General features: G+C 34.2%; 1 protein-coding gene and 1 pseudogene across 2 annotated transcripts in view; both read left to right on the top strand.

The window, feature by feature from the left end:
• Positions 1 to 18,802, top strand: part of Pik3cb (phosphatidylinositol-4,5-bisphosphate 3-kinase catalytic subunit beta) — a 140,087-nt gene that overhangs the window by 85,236 nt on the left and 36,049 nt on the right. For both annotated transcript variants that reach the window (XM_046431708.2, XM_046431709.2), the window contains 5 exons: positions 3,654 to 3,905; positions 5,363 to 5,459; positions 10,301 to 10,431; positions 13,119 to 13,169; positions 16,741 to 16,929. In XM_046431708.2, the coding sequence (XP_046287664.1) occupies positions 3,654 to 3,905; positions 5,363 to 5,459; positions 10,301 to 10,431; positions 13,119 to 13,169; positions 16,741 to 16,929 (720 nt within the window). The remainder of the gene's footprint in view (positions 1 to 3,653; positions 3,906 to 5,362; positions 5,460 to 10,300; positions 10,432 to 13,118; positions 13,170 to 16,740; positions 16,930 to 18,802) is intronic.
• Positions 5,015 to 5,143, top strand: LOC124084640 (U4 spliceosomal RNA; annotated as a pseudogene).

The raw sequence follows: 18,802 nt of genomic DNA on the forward strand, positions 1-18,802 counted from the left end.
AAGCATTGTTTTACCTACTACAATGATGCTGGCAATAGTGCTGTGCTCAACACATCACCCACTTTGTCTTCCTTAGAAGAATCTGGCTGCATGCAGTGGTGCCCCTTTGACTGACTTTCCTCTTATATTTTGTAAAGAGCTAGAGTTGCCTCTGTGCCTTACCAGTTGATCACATCTCATTGAGACATCTCATTAATATCCTGCCCTATGCATTCATTTGCCTGGCCTTTAGTCCCTAATCTTTTTCCCCAAGTTACAGCAGCAGCCTCCCTACCATCCTCCTTGTGTCTAGTTTTAGATCCTCCCTTACATAGCCTGGCCTAAAGTGGAGCTTTTAATAGTTTAGTTATATTCCTACTTAGTATTCTTAACTGACACAGTTGGTTTCCACTGTTCTCATTTGACTCAAGCTATACCAAACTCTTTTCCATTCTTTTTGTTAGTGCTGGGAATCAAACCCAGGACCTTGTGCATATGAGGCAAGCACTCTACCAACTGAGCTATATCCCAGCCCTATTTTCCATTCTTAAGGAATGCCAAAGAACTTGCCTTTTCTCCTTTTTCCTTTTCTGCCTTTTGACTTCCTTTTAAGAAAATGTTTGGTGTAACAATGATGGAGCCTTTCTAACCCTCTGATAAATTTAAATCCCTATCCATTATGTTTTCATTAACTGATACTCAATCTCCCTGAGATAAACTAGGAAGGAAAAGAAAACCTGTGAATCCAGGGTGGAAACCTGGATATAAACCTACCTTATAATTTTACTAACACTAAATACAGTTTGTTACATAGTCAACCAGCCACTGTGCTCCAAGTTTTATGTGTTTTATTTTGTTTAAGCTTTGCATCAACTCTTTGAGGTGGGTTCAGTTATTATCCTCATTTGAAAAAGATAGTCCTAGGGCTTGGGCTATAGCTCAGTGGCAGAGCACTTGCCTAGCATGTGTGAGGCACTGGGTTCGGTCCTCAGCATCACATAAAAATAAACAAATAAAATAAAGACAAGATGTCTGTCTACAACTACAAAATAAAAAATAATTTTAAAAAAGCCCAACGAAATGACATTGTTCGAGGTCCTAACACTTGAAACTGAAGAAGGCAGACAGAGTCCAATAAAATACAGATCTTACTTGAGAAAGCCATGTTCTTAATGTCTATTCAGAACTGCCTCTATCATTTAATCTCAGTGATTTGGGAGTTGATGTGAATTTCATTTAAATAAAGGAAACAGAATGTTGAGTACATAATGGCATACAAATTTTTGGTCATATGTTGTGAAATTGATCATTTCTTCAGTCTTAAAGAGTTCATTAGAAATGATACAGACTGATGATGGCTATTTCTTAATTGCTTTGGAGAGAATACTTGTTCTATGATTCACATAAGCAGCTGAATTTTATTTACACAATAAAGTATTTCTAAGGAGCATTGAAACACATGTTAAAATGCTTTCTCTGAGCCAGGTGTGATAGTGTATGCATGTGTAAACCCAGATACATAGGAGGCTGAAGCAGAAGGAGGAGCTCTTGAATCTGGATTTTCAAGACTAGCCTGAGCAACATAGCAAGACCCTCTTGGGGTGCGGGGGAGTTCATTCCTGTTCTGTCTAGTGGTCTATGTTGGCTATTAAAAATGCTAGTGTTGTTAGTGTTCTCATAGATACTCATAGCATATAAGGTGGATGTAAAGATTTCCTAAAAGTGTTGTTGTGTAAATCCTTCTTTATAATGTTCCTTACCATCTTTACAAACTAAAACCAAAAGTCTTTTAGATTTTTAAACTCATTTCTGAGTACATGGGAAAGTACCATAACACCAAAAAATAATTTCTGTTTTTATTCATGCTTTCATTAAATTGGATGGGTTTGGGCATTTTGTCTATATAGAGGATTTTAAATTTAGAGCATATAGATATTTTATGATACTTTCTAGAATATTATTTTTAAAATATTTTAAAGATAACATAAAATCAAAGGTTATTTAAGTGATGACAAGTCATTCTAGTATAAATTATTATTCATATTCTTTTCCATCACATCGTCACAGTGTGAACATGCTTTTAATAGTATTTTGATTTATCTCATTCTTCATTTAAAATTATATCATAAATCTGTATTCCCTTTATATATATTTCATGATGGACTGAAAGAGAGTGTTTAAATAGATAACAGGTGCCATTCTCTTCATAGTGCAAAGCAGGTGATTATGTTAGCTTCTTGGGATGATTTTTGATTGAGTTTAATATCAACTCACATAGTTAGCCTGCAGGGGAGGGAACTTTTCCCAATGTTGAGGACAAAGGAGCACAGTTAGAGTACTTGGGAAGTTGGAGCACAATGGGGTCCAGAGACTTGAATAGAGGGAACACCCCTTTTTCTGAAGCTGAAGAGAATTCACTAATATGTTCAGATATAAATTCCTAGGGATGTGTTTACAAGTGTTTTAGTAATCCTTTGTAATCCCTGTTACTATAATATTTACTGTTTAATAATCCATCCATGTTTGGAGTAATCGATTTTCTTCTTTTACTGTAAGCAAATCTTTTTCCCTAATGTCAAATACAGAGAAGTTTTTTTCCCCTAATGTCAAATACAGAGAAGTTCATAAAATAGTTCATAGACCTCCCTGAACCTGTAACACAGCTTCAGCAGTTATTCTGATAGCTTTTAAATAATTTTCAAGCTTTTTTAAAAAAAATATTTATTTTTTAGGTGTAGATGGACACAACACAATGCCTTTATTTTTATGTGGTGCTGAGGATTGAACCCGGGTCCCGCCCGGGCTAGGCGAGCGCTCTACCTCTGAGCCACAATCCCAGCCCAATTTTCAAACTTTTAATGATTTTAAAATATTCAATCCTTTGTGATGATTTTTGATGGAATTAAATAAAATTAATACTATTTATAAAGCAAGCTATCCTTTTCCTGTTAAGATGTGTTTTGCATACTGGTAGCTTTATATGCCACCATAACATAGTTTTTAGTTATTTTTGATCTTAAAAGTGTATCATTGGGCAATTTCTTTATTTTTAGTTCTACTTTTGCCACTCACATTTATATTGAAGATAATTAGGTCATAACTTAAAAATATATATACAAGTGACTGAGTAAAATTTTTTGAGAAATTTTATATATGTTCTGAATGTGAGCCTTTAGGGCAAAAATGAAGAACAGTGATATATGGGACAATCATAGGTATAGATAAAATATCTTAGTTGGCTCTTGACTTATAATGGCAAAATCATAGGTTATTTAGAAGTAAAATGAAGCTTTGGAGCCTTCTCAGTCCTCCTTTCTTTCTCAGATATACAGAAGAGTCAGACAAGACCCCAAATAAATGAAGTTAGTGGTAGTTAAGCGTCTGAGTAGTTTTTATGTTTATTATGTTTGTTTCTTTAACACTGTTTAAACCATCAACACCCCTGGCATTTTGACCAATATGTGATTTTTGTAGATGTTCTACCTACTTAATGAAAACAAGTTAAACTAAGCCTAGTTGAGTGAACAGCTTACTGATCAATCACAGTGTGATGGACTTACAGAGAAACAGGCATTCCATAATTTGGTGTACACATTTCTTCGTTCTCCAGAGAAGAGATGTTTCAGTGGTACAGTTTTCATGATTTGTATTTGTTTTCTTCTCTCCCATTACAGGTTCATGTCAGGGCTGGTCTTTTTCATGGTACCGAGCTCCTGTGTAAAACCATCGTAAGCTCAGAGATATCAGGGAAAAATGATCACATTTGGAATGAATTACTGGAATTTGATATTAATATTTGTGACTTGCCAAGAATGGCTCGATTATGTCTTGCAGTTTATGCAGTTTTGGATAAAGTGAAAACGAAGAAATCAACAAAAACTATAAATCCCTCTAAATATCAGACCATCAGGAAAGCTGGGAAAGTGGTAATGATATTCTAACTTCTGAAAAATTATTTATAATAAGTAGGATAATTTAAAAACTTTTTGAAATAATTGAGTAATATAAGTTAAATTATATCATTTAGTGTTGGTCCCTAAGACCTGTCTTCAAGAAGTCAGTAAATCTTTATGATTATGCTTTATTAATTCATGTTCTTTTGGCAAATTTATTTTAGTAAATTTCATAATGTGTTTCATGACAAGTATAATATGTTTTGGAAGATAGAGATAAAAGAGAATGAAGATATGTCAAAATAACTGGTCCACAATCTCTTAATCAAAATTCCAGGTGCCAGATATATTTGAGAATTCACAATTTTGTGTATTTTAGAAAGATCAGAGATCATACCTCACTCAACATACTTTATGAGGTCTAAGGCACAAATATATAGTGAAACACATCAGTATTTGGAGTAAAATATATGAATATTCATGCTAAATGTGGCAAATAAAGACTATCATTAGCTTCTTGTCATCTCTGGCCAGTTTTGCTGTCACATTAGTTATGAACAAAATTTTAGTTTTCAGACCTTCTTGGATTTTTAAATCCTAAATAAAGGCTGATATATCTATTCTCATATTTTCATCTCCTATTTCGTATTTTTAATCAAGTGTCTTTCAATTTTTTCTTTTTTTAAAAAAAGTTCTTTTGGGGGAGTAAGAATGAATTTTATGTTTTTAAAAATCTAATCGCTCTATTTATTTATAAAAATTTGTGTCCTTTTTTTCTTAACATGGGAATGTAAAGCAGTTCCTCTGGTTATTATCATATATTCTTCTAAAATAAATTTTAATGACTAAAAAGTCACATAAAGTAACTTTCTTAATTTTTATTTCTATCTTTCTTCAGGATTTTTCTCAAAGTGTTTGAGTATTTATGAGGATTTTGATACATCAAGGCCAAATTCATGAATCTTCAAATGTCTGCATTAAAGCCCTACTAGTTCAGTGTCTCCTTTTTGTCTATATAAATGAATTCTACAAACCATAGAGACATTGTCTCCTCCCACATTAAGATTTATATAAGCTAAAAGTACTTAAAGCATAACCTGATACTATAGCACTCATTTTTTTTTATCATTAAAATTTCCTCTAGCTTTGCGCAGTGGCAGTATCGTAGCCAATGAGGTTTATCCGAGGCGCGATTATTGCTAATTAAAATTTCCTCATCATTTTCGAAGATTCTATAGGGTATATTCCATTTTATGAATATACTATTTTATTGTGGTATATTAATTTGCTTTTAGGATTTTCCTTAGCCATTATAAAGGTGTTAAACATTTTGGCAGATAATGTTTTGTTTTCATTTAGGGTGATTTTTTTGGAAATCATTTGGGAATTCAGAAATTTCTAGAACTAACATTGAAACAAAGGACATAAACATGTTCACACCTTGAAGTTCATTTTTAGCATATTTATTCATTGATTTCTTTTTTCAACAGCATTATCCTGTAGCATGGGTAAATACCATGGTTTTTGACTTTAAAGGACAGCTGAGGTCTGGAGACATAATATTGCACAGCTGGTCTTCATTTCCTGGTAAGATTTACATCTAATCCTTAGTGTTAAAGAGTTACTAGCTTTTGGTTTGTTGACTAGTTACTGTATCTTTTATGATTCACTCTTCTTGTATTTTAGTAAATAAACTGTCATTTTGTGTCTTTGTGATATAAAACAGATTTACATAGATTACTTATACACACTCATAAAATGATTTGATTCTTAGTATATTTTTTATTTCAATGAATCTATGCTTTAAACATGTTTAGTTTAGTTTAGTGGTGGGGATCGAATGCAAGGTCTTATGCATACTAGGCAAGTGCTCTACCATTGAGCTTTATCCCCAGTTGGAAATATTTTATTTTTATAGTTTTTTAAAAAAATCCTCTTAAGGAAGAATGTCTTTCTTTTCTTTTTCTACATTTTATTAGTTGTCAAGGACCTTTATTTTATTTATATGCAGTGCTGAGAATCGAACCCAGTGTCTCATACATGCTAGGCAAGTGTTCTACTACTGAGGTACAACCCCAGCCCAGAATGTCTTACAACCTTTATTGTTTCTAGTTGTGCTAACTAGTACTAACTAGTAGAAGGAGCATTTACTAAAATGGGATAGGTAATAAAAACCCTTATTAATTGGCTTTAGTCTAAAAGTTTGAGGTAAGTAGAGTCCTTTCCATAGCATTTCTCAAATATTACTTAAAAAACCCTGATCAAATGAGATAGATAATTTATTATCTTTTTACTGATGAGTAAAGTAAAGATCACAAAGTATAAGTCAATCTTGCCTTATTGGTCCACACTTAGAATTTGAATGAAAGACTGCTCTTTCCATTATTCTATACTGCTTTACTCAAAATTTAGAAATTTTAATGTCAAGTTTTTATTTATAATAGTGTTTTTATTTCTCATTTTCTGTCTTTATAGTTTGTTAATGTGTTTGGTAACATTGTGGAATTTGGGGGGAGGAGTGTACTGAGTATTGAACCCAGAGGTACATTACCAGTGAGCTACATCCCCAGCTCTCTTTTTATTATTTATTTTGAGACAGGCTAAGTTGCTTAGGGCCTTACAAGTTGCTGAGACTGGCCTTGAACTTGCAATCCTCCTTCCTCAGCCTCCTTAGTTGCTGGGACTATAGGTTTGCGCCACCACACTTGGCAACCTTATTAACTTATTAGATTTTTTAGAGTATTTTGTGACAGACATTTGAAAATGTTATTTTAGGAGTTGCTACCTGATAAATTATTTTTTGATAATTAGTTATTTTCTGATACTTAAAAACTCTATGCAAGCCAGGCATAGTGGCACATGCCTATAATCCCAGCAGCTCTGGAGGCTGAGACAGGAGAATCATGAGATCAAAGCCACCCTCAGCAAAAGCAAGGCGCTAAGCAACTCAATGAGACCCTGTCACTAAATAAAATACAAAATAGGGCTGGGGATGTGGCTCAGTGGTTGAGTGCCCCTGAGTTCAATCCCTGGTAAACCCTCCCCCCCAAATATGCAATATAATATGTGTGTGTGTGTGTGTGTATGTAAATAAGCACTTGTGTGTATCTTATCTACCCTCTGCTGCTTAAGCTTCCAGTAATATTCACTAATCATGCTATTCCTCAAATACAGAACTGTGAGTATTTGACACATTTTTGATGATGAGCTATATTTTCACAATAGAGCAAAAATTATACTTTCTTGAAAATCCTACTCTCACACATGTGCTCCAGAATCTACAAACAACTTGACAATTATTATCAATGAAAATGATAAATTTTGACAGTATTAACTTAGCATTACCTTGAACCTGAATTCATCTCTTAAGAAAATGTATGATAAAAATAATAAATGAACAGAATTAGCTTTGCCTGTATCAGCTCTAGAATTGTCATGTTTATTCCAACAGAGACAAACAAGAAACAAAGCAACTACAAATAATCTATCATCCAAAGTCCCTAGGTTTTCATTGCAAGCTATATAATCACATTTATTGGGTTTTTTTTTTATCTTTCCAGAATTCTTCATGTATGTACACTAGGAAATACAAATGTAGATTCTATTTTTGTCCCTATTCTTATACAAATTAGAATTTTCTAGTCAGTGTGCATAGAGAATTACCTTTTTGTTGTTATGAGAATTAGCTTTTGATACTTCAAATAATAAAATGAATAACCTTGCCCTATGTGCAGATATATGTCTAAAGTAAATTCCCAGAAGTGGATTTTTTTTAGTCAAAGAATAAATACATTTGTAATTTCAATAATTATAAATTACTCTCCAATAGAAATTGTACCAATTTTTACTCTAAAAGTACTAAAACCCTACATTTGACTTCAGATAGATTCAGATATGTCCTATCTGATTTCAAATGATGCACGAATTAGTGTAATGCTGCTGGAGAGCACAACTGTGGGATTATAATTTACTGATAAATCAACTCTGAAAATGTATAAATAATCAGAATTGACTTCCATCAAGGTAAAAATTGAATCTATAAGACTGGAAAGTCTTAAATAAGATGAACAAAAGATTAAAGAACTGAAATTTATAGTTTTCCTACCCGTTTTTTCCCCTTGGCACTATGGATTGAACTCAAGGATGCTCTACCACTGAACTAAACCCCTAGCCCATTTTGTTTTTATTTTGAGACAGCTTCTCACTAACCTACTGAGGCTGATCTTGAACTTGGAATCTTCCTGCCTCTGCCTAATGAGTAGCTGGGATTATAGTTGTGCACTACTATGTCTGGCAACATTTTCTGTCTTTGGGAAATCATTCCAAGTGTACATACTTTGTGGACATTAGGTCTAGAAAGAATGGACTTTTTTATTTTATTTTATTTAGAACATGCAGAAAGAACAACTGTTATAAAAAATCATAAGAAAACAGATGTTACTTTAGAGAGGGGAGACCTAAAATTGTACTCTTAACTCTATTCTCTCATCTGGAGTTTACTTATCTGTTAAATTAGAAAGTTATATTATCTGAACTTCAGGGTTTTCTTGCAATCCTAAGATTCCATGTACAAATCCATGAATGGACCATGGTTAGGTTGGTGGAGAAGAAAGGAAGGAGTATCTTGAGGAAAAATGTGACTGGTAAGGTAAAAAGAGTACCACTTGGAAGGAGTACTGCAGAGACACCAGAGAAGTTATTTGTATTAGGAGTTGCAGGAAATAAAGGGAACATTACAATGTAGATTTGACAAGAGGAACGTCATTGACTCTTTGAATATCAGTGTGGATACTGTAGTGATCGTGAAAACCAGATCATATGTGATTAAGAGGTTCACATGGAGAGAGAGCCTGCAGAATGGCAGAAAACCTTTGCCACCATGCACCTCAGAGCATGAATCTCCAGGATATATAAAGAAATTTAAAAAAACCTAAAAAATATTAATACCCCCAAAACCAAATAACCCAAATAATAAATGATTAAAAGAACTGAACAAGCACTTCACAGAAGAAGAAATACCATCTGTCAACAAATAGATGAAAAAATATTCAACATCTCTAGCAGCTAAAGAAACACATTAAAATTACACTGAGATTCTATCTCACTAAAGTCAGAATGGCAATTATCAAGAATACAAGTAACAATAAATGCTGTTGAGGATGTGGGGGAAAAGGTACACTTATACATTGCTGATGGGACTGCAAATTGTTGCAACCATTTTGGAAAGCCATATGGAGATAACTCAGGAAACTTGGAATGGAACTACTATTTGACCCAGTTATCCTACTCTTTGGCTTATACCTAAAGGACTTAAAATCATCATACTACAGTGACACTGCCACATCAATGTTTATAGCAACTCAGTTCACAATAGCTAAACTATGAATCAGCCTAGTGTCCTTCAGCAGATGAATGGATAAAGAAAATGTACATATACAAAATGGAATACTACTCAGCCATGAAGAGAAATGAATTATGGCATTTGCCAGCAAATGGATGGAAATGGAGACTATCACGCTAAGTGAAATAAGCCAATCCCAAAGAACCAAAGGCCAAATGTTTTCTCCTATATGCAGATGCCAAATCAAAGTAAGGTGTGGGTAGGGAAGACTAAAAGTTCATTGGATGAGATAAAGGAGAATTAAGGGAAGGGAGGGGAAATGGGAATAGGAAAGAGAACAGAATGAATCAGATATTACTTTCCTGTGTGCTATATGAGTACACAACAATGTAATTCCACATAATGTACAACCAGAAGAATGGGAAGTTATATTCCTTATATGTATAATATGTCAAAATGCATTCTACTGTCATAATGTATAACTAATAAGATAAGTAACAAAAAGTCCACATGCGGTGATAAAATGGTTTCTGTGGGTTACCTAATTTTGATATAGGGAGAGCATTTCCAGTTAAGCTTTTTTCAGAGTCAAGAAGCCTTATTCAATATGAAGAAGGAGGTAAAGTATTTACTGATTTTTGTTAACTTTCTTATTTTAAAGATGTGTACAAACTCATATAGAAACTTTATTCCAAGCTTTAATAGAAAGCTAGAGACTTATTGATAGAACCATCTGCCAGACTTTAAGTGACAGTACTATCTGTGTGTGTCATTTACATGAGAGAAATACCTTACAGTTTTGTTTGGGGTTGGAGGATACCAGGAATTGAATTCAGGGGAACTCAACCACTGAGCCACATCCCCGGCCCTATTTTGTATTTTATTTAGAGACAGGGTCTTGCTGAGTTGCTTAGTACCTTGGCTGTTGCTGAGGCTGGCTTTGAACTTGAGATCCTCTTGTCTCAGCCTCCCCAAGCTGCTGGGATTACAGGCGTGTGCCACTATGCCTGGCTCAGTTTTGTTTTTGTTTTGTTTTGTTTAGTTTTGAAAATGTTTCTTAAGAATCAAAATTATTTGCATGTTTTAGATGAACTTGAAGAAATGTTGAATCCTATGGGAACTGTTCAGACAAATCCATATACTGAAAATGCAACAGCTTTACATATTAAATTTCCAGAGAATAAAAAACAACCTTATTATTACCCTCCTTTCGATAAGGTAAGCTAATTATTTAGAGGACCATTGTGCATGAAATAATTTAAAGTGTTATTTCCTGGCTCTGTATGTTTGCAGTTTGAGCTCAACATGTCTACTTCGCTTTAAAATTTAACATGAGTTAATGGTTTGGTTCAGTAACAAGGCATGGCAGGGAACCTGCAAGCCCTATGAGTTCTGGTGATATCATTGACCAAGTAAGGCATGGCTTCTGGAGTTCAGATTCCTCAGTTATGAAGTGACAAAATTGTAATTGTTCTGAAATCGTTTTCAATGTAAAAAGGCCATAAATACATTAATATGTAACTGAACACATAAAATGTTCAGTGAAACATATCTAACATGTTGATTCAGAGATTAAAGACAAAATCACTATTGTTTTAGAGTTGATATTCAAACACTGGATTATTTATGTTGAATATTACTATTTGTAGGACTTCTTAAGGTAGCATTTGTATAGAGTCTACATAGGTACTTCCATTTACAAATATATTTCCTTAGTATGTGAACTGTATGTCTTAGGGATAAGGAGATTATCTGGTGAGGACTGAAAATAGGACTTTGATAATTTTTGTGTTCAGAGAGCTAAGATGTCATATTCTTATCTTCAGGTTTGGCATCCTTGTTTCAGACATGGTTGATGTGGATTTTTATGCAGAAATTTTGAACAAATTCTCAAAAAATAAGCAAGTTTCTTTTTTTCTTAATCCAATTGAGAATAAGCTGCCTTTAAAGATGTTTTACTAAACAATATTACAAATTAATCCACATTAAACTTAATTGCATTTTAATATTTAACACTAAATCCTGAAGAGTTGTTGTTTCACATGGGAGGTGTTGGGCATTGAACCCAGGAGCCTCACCTATGTTAATAAGCAAGCATTCTACCACCAATCTGCATCCCCAACACTAAAGGAGATGTTTTAAAAGTATTATATACATTTAATTTATGTAATTCGGTGTTTTTTATTTCATTTTCACTTTAATTTGATTTTATCTACCCAAGAAAGGTAACTTTTCACTTCAGGTCCTTTAAGAATGCTTTTCTGACTGATAATTTACAACCAAATTAAATTTTGTGTTTCTTATAATTGAAATCCCACATATGGTAGGACCCATATACTTTAGTATGCATTAAGTAGAAAAAAGTACATTTTGACTCATCCGATATGTTTTTGTGGTGATTTTAGTTGACCATGGATAGAAATTTCTCCATAAGCTATAACTGCTTATGCTACATTTAATATAATGATTGTTACTGTGTTCAGTTATGGTTTGTATTCAACAGTCAATTATAATTTACTTGGGATCAAATGATATGGTTTTTGAAGCATTTTTACAAATATAGCATCCCATGTAAATGTAAGTGGATTTAATCTAATATTTTAAGAGAGGTCAAGGTTTTTTTTTTTTTTTTTTTTTTTTGAGAGAGAGAGAGAATTTTTTTAAAAAATATTTATTTTTTTAGTTTTCGGCGGACACAACATCTTTGTTTGTATGTGGTGCTGAGGATCGAACCCGGGCCGCACGCACGCCAGGCGAGCGCGCTACCACTTGAGCCACATCCCCAGCCCGAGAGGTCAAGTTTTTTTAAAATATATTTGACTATTGACCATAGTCATCCATAACTGGTCACTAAATTTTCCTTTGCCTTTCTAGTCTCTTGGGAAGGCTGTCTTGAAGAAGTTCAGTTAGGAATAAAGATTTTAGTTTTTAAATATGTATAAATACATTTACATTTAATTGGTTTTCCTTTAATTTTGCAATTATATATGGTTATTATAAAATAAGCAATACCTATGTAAAATGCAAAAGTTCCCATAGGTCCTATTCTTTTTATTTAACTTTGTTGCTGTAACCACTTGCATACATTTTGCTTTTCAAGCCAATTTTATGGCTCTTGCTTAATTTTAATAACTATAATCTCACTTTATCACAGCAACCCTATGAAATAGGATGGGAATTATCATGCTATACATGAGAACATAGATAAATTATTTACTCAGAAATAGGAAATGGATCTTCTGGTTGTTTATCCACTGATCTTCCACTAGACCAGTGAGTTTCCTTCTTTTCGAGATTGAACACCCCCTTTAAACTTAATGAATTTAAAAAATATGTTTAAGGCTTTCCCTAGTCATTATTTTTACTTTCCTTGTTGGTTTTTTTGTTTGTTTGTTTTGTTGTTGTTATTTGGTATTGGTGCTGAGGATCAAACCCAGGGCTCAGCAAGCACTTCCCTACTGAGCTAAAGCTATACCTTTAGCCCAACTTCTGCTTTTGGTATCTATTACTTAAGGCGAAAAGGGAGAAATGACAAGAACTTGTTCTATATTTAGTGACTCTTATAAACACTTGCATTTTTTAACCAAAATTCGTTTATCTATATTTCCAAAAAAGTGTTACATATGTATGTACTTATATATTTACTTATTTTACCTACAGGTAATCCTAATGTACCCTAGGAGTTGCAGTCTCTTACAGTAATATCACTGTTTCCCTGTTGCCAAAGGTTTGAAGCACTTGGGAAGCATCATTTTGCTTTTAAAATTCATGTTTCCATTGTAAAATGCAGAAATGCCAGACCATAATGTAGTCTCTTATAATCGAAGTACAGGCATAGTTATGTACACTTAAAATTCTATGAATATGGGAATCAAATTTTAACTTTAAAACTTTTTTTTAAACAGATTATTGAAAAGGCAGCTGAGATTGCAAGCAGTGATAGTGCTAATGTAGCAGTAAGTATCAAGAGTTTTAAATGACTGTCTTCTTATAGAATTGTATGCATTATTTTGTACCTTCATCTCATTTATGGTAGTGAACTTGTGGAAGACCATAACTCATATGAAAGAACAGTATGTGAGTGTGGGTAAGTATGCATATACTGAGTTTTATTAAATGGCAGCTCAGTTTGTGGACCATCTGTGCACAGTTACTAAGCCATTTTGCAATGTAAGTGCAGGTTCAGCCATCTCTAAGGGATGTTGTTGCACCTTGGAGATTAACAGTACTCTTAGTGAATCTTACTCATTTGAACAAGGAGACTGTTTGTTATCTTTGTGAAACAAAGCAAGTGTTATAAGGACAAGAAAGTGGTGTGAAGATCTATATGTCTTCCATTTTGAAATTCTGCCATGTTTAGCATACAGTTCCCATTTCATAATTTAATATTTCTGCTCTAGCTTCCTACTTTGCTATGATACAGGCTTCAGGAACACAAAAGTGAGACTAGAGGCCATGCCCCAGTCTTATTTAGAGGATATTGTTAGTATGTTTTCATTTCTGCTCCCATCTCATTGGCCAGATCTCACAACTATAACCAAACTGCAAGCCAGATTGGGAAATGCAGTCTTTAATTGGGCCATCAGATGCATGGCTAAAAGTAAGCCATCCCATTACAGGAAAAAGTAACAGAATGGATCTTTAAGTTTTTTGACTTTATAACTTAAGACTTTGTTTGAACTCTGTCCTAATATTCACCTTTCTTGGTCTCACATAACAACTTTTAAGTGTCTTCAGCAAAACCATTTTACACATAGAATATTAATGATATAGAGTCTAGGAAGCCAAATAGAGATAATTATGTATGTTTTTCTCATTCTCAGAGTATCAAAGCACTGCTTGATGTTTACTAGTTGGAGGGGTATCTGGCCTAGGCTCTTTTCTGCTTTGCCATGAAATCTTTCAGAATCTCACAGTGCAAGTCCCCTTTTACTACTTCCATATTAATGTCTCTTAGCTTAAATTTTGTCTTTTGAATATTAATGCTTTACCCAGGAAGGTGGATCACGAGTACCAGTTTAGAAAGGCTCTGGGTCAGGTTGGGACTTCAGGATCTGAGTCCTGCCTGCCCCCTCATCTTTTTTCCCCTATCATTTTTGTGTTCTAAGAGTTGCTGGAAAGAAAAACAAAAGCAAAAAAAGAAGGTTAAAGGTAATTCTCATTTAATGTACCAAAAGTTTAATACTGGTATACACTTACCAACTTGTCAGGTAATTATTAAAACAGGTCATTACAGTTTAACTTTAGGTTAAGTCTTGGTTCTAATGCCTCTTTAGTATCCATGTGTTATACTAAATATTGCTCCTTGAACCTCAGAGTATTGAATTAATTTTCACTAGTTCTGCCACAATCTTGTACCTTACTTAATCAGAGGGTTCCCTGAATACTGATTTAGTAATCTTATTCAGATCTTTGGGTGTGTGTGTATGTGTGTGTGTGTGTGTGTGTGTGTGTATATATATATATATATATATATATATATATATATATATATATACACACATATATACATACAAATAAATAAATTTAGGTACGTAGTACAATTAAGAAATAGACCAAAAATGAAAGTCTCTATCTATAACCTCTGTGTGCTCTTCTCTCCAGAGCTGTATAAAGAGTTAAGTTTGTAGTTACCAATATTAAGTTTAGTGTAAATGTCTTTATTTTCCTCCATTTTAAGAAGTGAGATCATTTTTATATAGTTTTATCTTTTTTATTTAATACACTTTGTGGATATGTTAGCATGAATAGGTCTTCATTTTTCACATACTTCAATATTCTGTAGTTATATTTATTAGTAACCATTAGTTATTCAACATACATATTCCTATTGATGGATGTTTTGCTTATTTTCAGCTTTTCTCTATTAAAACGTCTGCAATGATTATTTTGTACATACTGCTTCATACATCTGTGTATTTTGTAGGATCAATTCCTAGAAGTACTTTCATTATGCTGGTTTTTCTTGACTAGTGAGAGACTTCCTGGTTGTCTGCCTGTAATGTGTCTTAAGTAACTGTAGGAATTAGAGTATCCCAAATGAGAGGACTTCCATGCATTCTGGAATCAATTGACTTCCTAGGGCTCAATACCCATGCTTCTCACCTAAATCTGGGATTGATACCATAGCTGTTCCGTCTTAGCACAGAAAGAGAAAGGAGCATGCTTGACTATCTACAGTCCCATAGTGGTCCTCTTTGTGATTGCCAGTGGCTCCCTCCCACTCCTTGAATGCCTTGATTCTGAGCTAGAGCTCCCCAAGGATTGTGTGCATAACATTCTCACTACTACATGGGTTTAGAATATCTGATCTCTTGTCCTGTCTGCATTCTGCATTCTCTCCTTAAACATTTCTGGTGTCAGGCACTCTTTGTCATTTCCTAGGGCTCTTTTTGGCTATTATTTTCAAAACAACATATTTTATACTTTATGGGTCCTTCCCCAACCCTGGTGCTGAATATAGTCTACAGTTTGTGCTCACTGGGCAAGCACATTACCACTGGCCTACATCCCCAGTGCCACTATTTGGGCTTGTGGATGAGAGGATGAAGAGAACTGTGTTTTCATGGCATTATACACATATGTAGATGTATGTATATATGTGTGTATATATACACACAAACACATATGTATGAAGAGCAGGTTAAGTTCCTTAATAAGATGATGGTAGTTTCATTTATTGAATTATGTATACATATGGTTAATTGGATCTATGCAAATTTATCATCACCTTATTAAGGTATTTAACCTGCTTTTGATCTGCCCCACTTCCCTCCAGGGTCTTTCAGTGTTGTTTGGGTTGACTTCAAACTCCTGGGCTCAGATGATCCTCCTGTTCACCTTCATCCTCTCTGTCTTCTTTTTTTCAGTATATTCTTACAGGGATTGGGAAGGAAAATAGGTTTTTTCCCCCTCAGTTTGGTGTGTGTGTGTGTGTGTGTGCGTGCGCATTGTGTGGGATTCATTGTTAAATATTTGTACAGGCACACAGTATCATATTTAGTTTTAGCAACAACATTGTTTTGTTTTGGGGAGTTGTTGAGGATTGAAACCCAGATCTTACACATAGTTCATATGCACTTTATCACTGAGCTGCACCCAAACCCTAACAGAAAGTTCTTCATTTAAAGAGATTTTGAGCCCAGGTGACATCTATTTATTACTTTTATTTTTTTACCTTATACATTTGGGTCATCTTAAATTCTGTTCAAATAATGAGTAACTTGGTTTTTAACCGAAATGCACTCCTGCCACCTAGCGTTTGCACATAGATTTTTTTTAAATGTTATTCTTTTTTCCTTTTTTAGAGCTACTTTGATTCTTCATGTTTAGCTTATAAATTTAACATTGAGAAATTAAAACTTTTTAAATGAATCCACTTTTATTTTTTATCCACTTGTATCTTTTTAGGGATTTATGTATTTGTATTTCACGTCATAAGTGCGTATAAACTCGTATAGAGTTGCTGAATGTTTGCCAGTGATATTTGCATAATTAAATTCTGTAATGAGTATTTTACTCCTGTAGAGTCGAGGTGGAAAAAAGTTTCTTGCTGTACTGAAAGAAATCTTGGACAGGGATCCCTTGTCGCAGCTGTGTGAGAATGAAATGGATCTTATTTGGACTTTGCGTCAAGACTGCAGAGAGAATTTCCCACAGTCACTGCCAAAATTACTCCTATCGATCAAGTGGAATAAACTTGAAGATGTCGCTCAGGTAACAAAACATCATTTCTGTAGCTCCTTTTGGGTGCATATGTTTCTTTGTTAATTTTATATAAAGTGTCCTTTCCTTATAGGTTGATTTCCATATGTTGGATAATTTTCCTCAAGAAAAACTTTGAAGTTTTAAACTTTAAGTCCTCTGGTCCATCCTTATATATTGGACCAGAAAGTTTCAAGGTTTAAAAATCCCAGATTCTAGATAGAGTTGCTGGATCTTTCACTAAAGACAACCAAAACATTGGTTTTGGTTAGTCACCTATGAAAAGAAGCACTTTCTAGGTCTTGGGCACCTTTGCCAGTTTCTTCAGTGAACCCCTATGTGTGAATGAATGTATGTATGTATTTTGTGTTGCTGGGGATCAAACCAGAAGTGCTTTACACCTGAGCAATATGCCCAGCCTTTTACTTTTTTTTTCACCCTAAGACAGTGTCTCCGTAAATAAAAGCTGTCCTGGAACTTGCAGTCACTGGATTATAGGAATGTACCACCAAATCCAGCTGACTGCTCTAAAATGAATATTGTTTGAAAATTACCACTATCATGGAAGTTAATTTAGCTCTATTGTAGAGGCTGATGTTAAACCATTCAATTCAGTCTTAACATTCACATGTATTGGGTAGTATTGATAAATATGTAACTTTAAACATAGATAAATATGTCATTCAGGCAGAATAGAGAAGGGGAAATGTTTTGCTCTTGAAAAGCAGCCACATTTGGGCTCCCTGATATAATTATCAAGACTGTCAAAAAGTACTCTAAGCTGGGCACGGTTATGTACGCTTATAATCCCAGCTGCGCAGGAGTCTGAGGCAGGAAGATGGGAGAGTTCAAAGCCAACCTCAGCAAAAGTGAGGCACTAAGCAATTTAGAGACCATTTCTCTAAATGAAATACAAAATAGGGCTGGAGATGTGGCTCAGCAGTTAAGTGCCCCTGAATTCAATCCCCAATATCTCCTCCCACAGACAAAAAAGGCACTTTTAAAGTCATATGGCCCCCAATGCTCAATAGAAAGAATCTTGAAGTGATTTTTAAAATCAGAACAAATAAATTTGCCTATTTAAAAAATGAAATTTGTTTATTTTCTTTGAATTTAACTGATTTCTCTAGCTCTGTGATCTCAGTGTATCATAATGGCTTTAAAATTTTAGTGAAAAATACATATACAAAAAAATACAAAAAACACATTTTTGTTTGCTTTAACTAGAGAAAAGAACACAAAATTTATTAAATACCTAAGGAATGGTAGTATTAGATTCCAAAAATTGTATTTTTATTTTAATCATATTATTGGGGGGGGGGAGTCGTTTATGAGAGATTTGTCCCAGGGACAGTTTACTACAGAGCTATATCCCTAGTCCATCCGTCTCCCTCCCTCCCTCCCTCCCTCCCTCCCTCCCTTCCTTCCTTCCTTTTTTGATACCAGGGATTGAACTCAATGGCATTCAACCATTGAGCCATATCCCCAGCCCTATTTTGTATTTTATTTAAAGACAGGGTTTCACTGAGTTGTTTAGTGCCTCGCTTTTGCTGAAGCTGGCTTTGAACTCGGCATCCTCCTGTCTCAGCCTTCCTCGAGCTGCTGGGATTACAGGCATGCGCCATCACGCCCCTCCCTTCTTTAAATTTTGAGACAGTGTCTCACTAAGTTGCTGAGGCTGGCCTGTAACTTTCTTTCCTCTTGTGAGCTTCCAGAGTCACTAGAGTTACAGGTGTATGCTACCATGCCCAGTTTAATCATATTTATTTTTAAAGTCTTTAGTTTTGTTTTACTACTTTTATTAAACGTGGAAATGTTTTCTTTTCAGTTTACTTCTAGCATCTAAAGGTTTTTTTGAATGATATAATTACATTATTGTACATGC

The sequence above is a fragment of the Marmota monax genome, unplaced genomic scaffold, assembly GCF_021218885.2.
Source record: "Marmota monax isolate L192 unplaced genomic scaffold, Marmota_monax_Labrador192_F-V1.1 WCK01_AAM20220418_F8-fsc00022, whole genome shotgun sequence".
NCBI lineage: Eukaryota > Metazoa > Chordata > Mammalia > Rodentia > Sciuridae > Marmota > Marmota monax.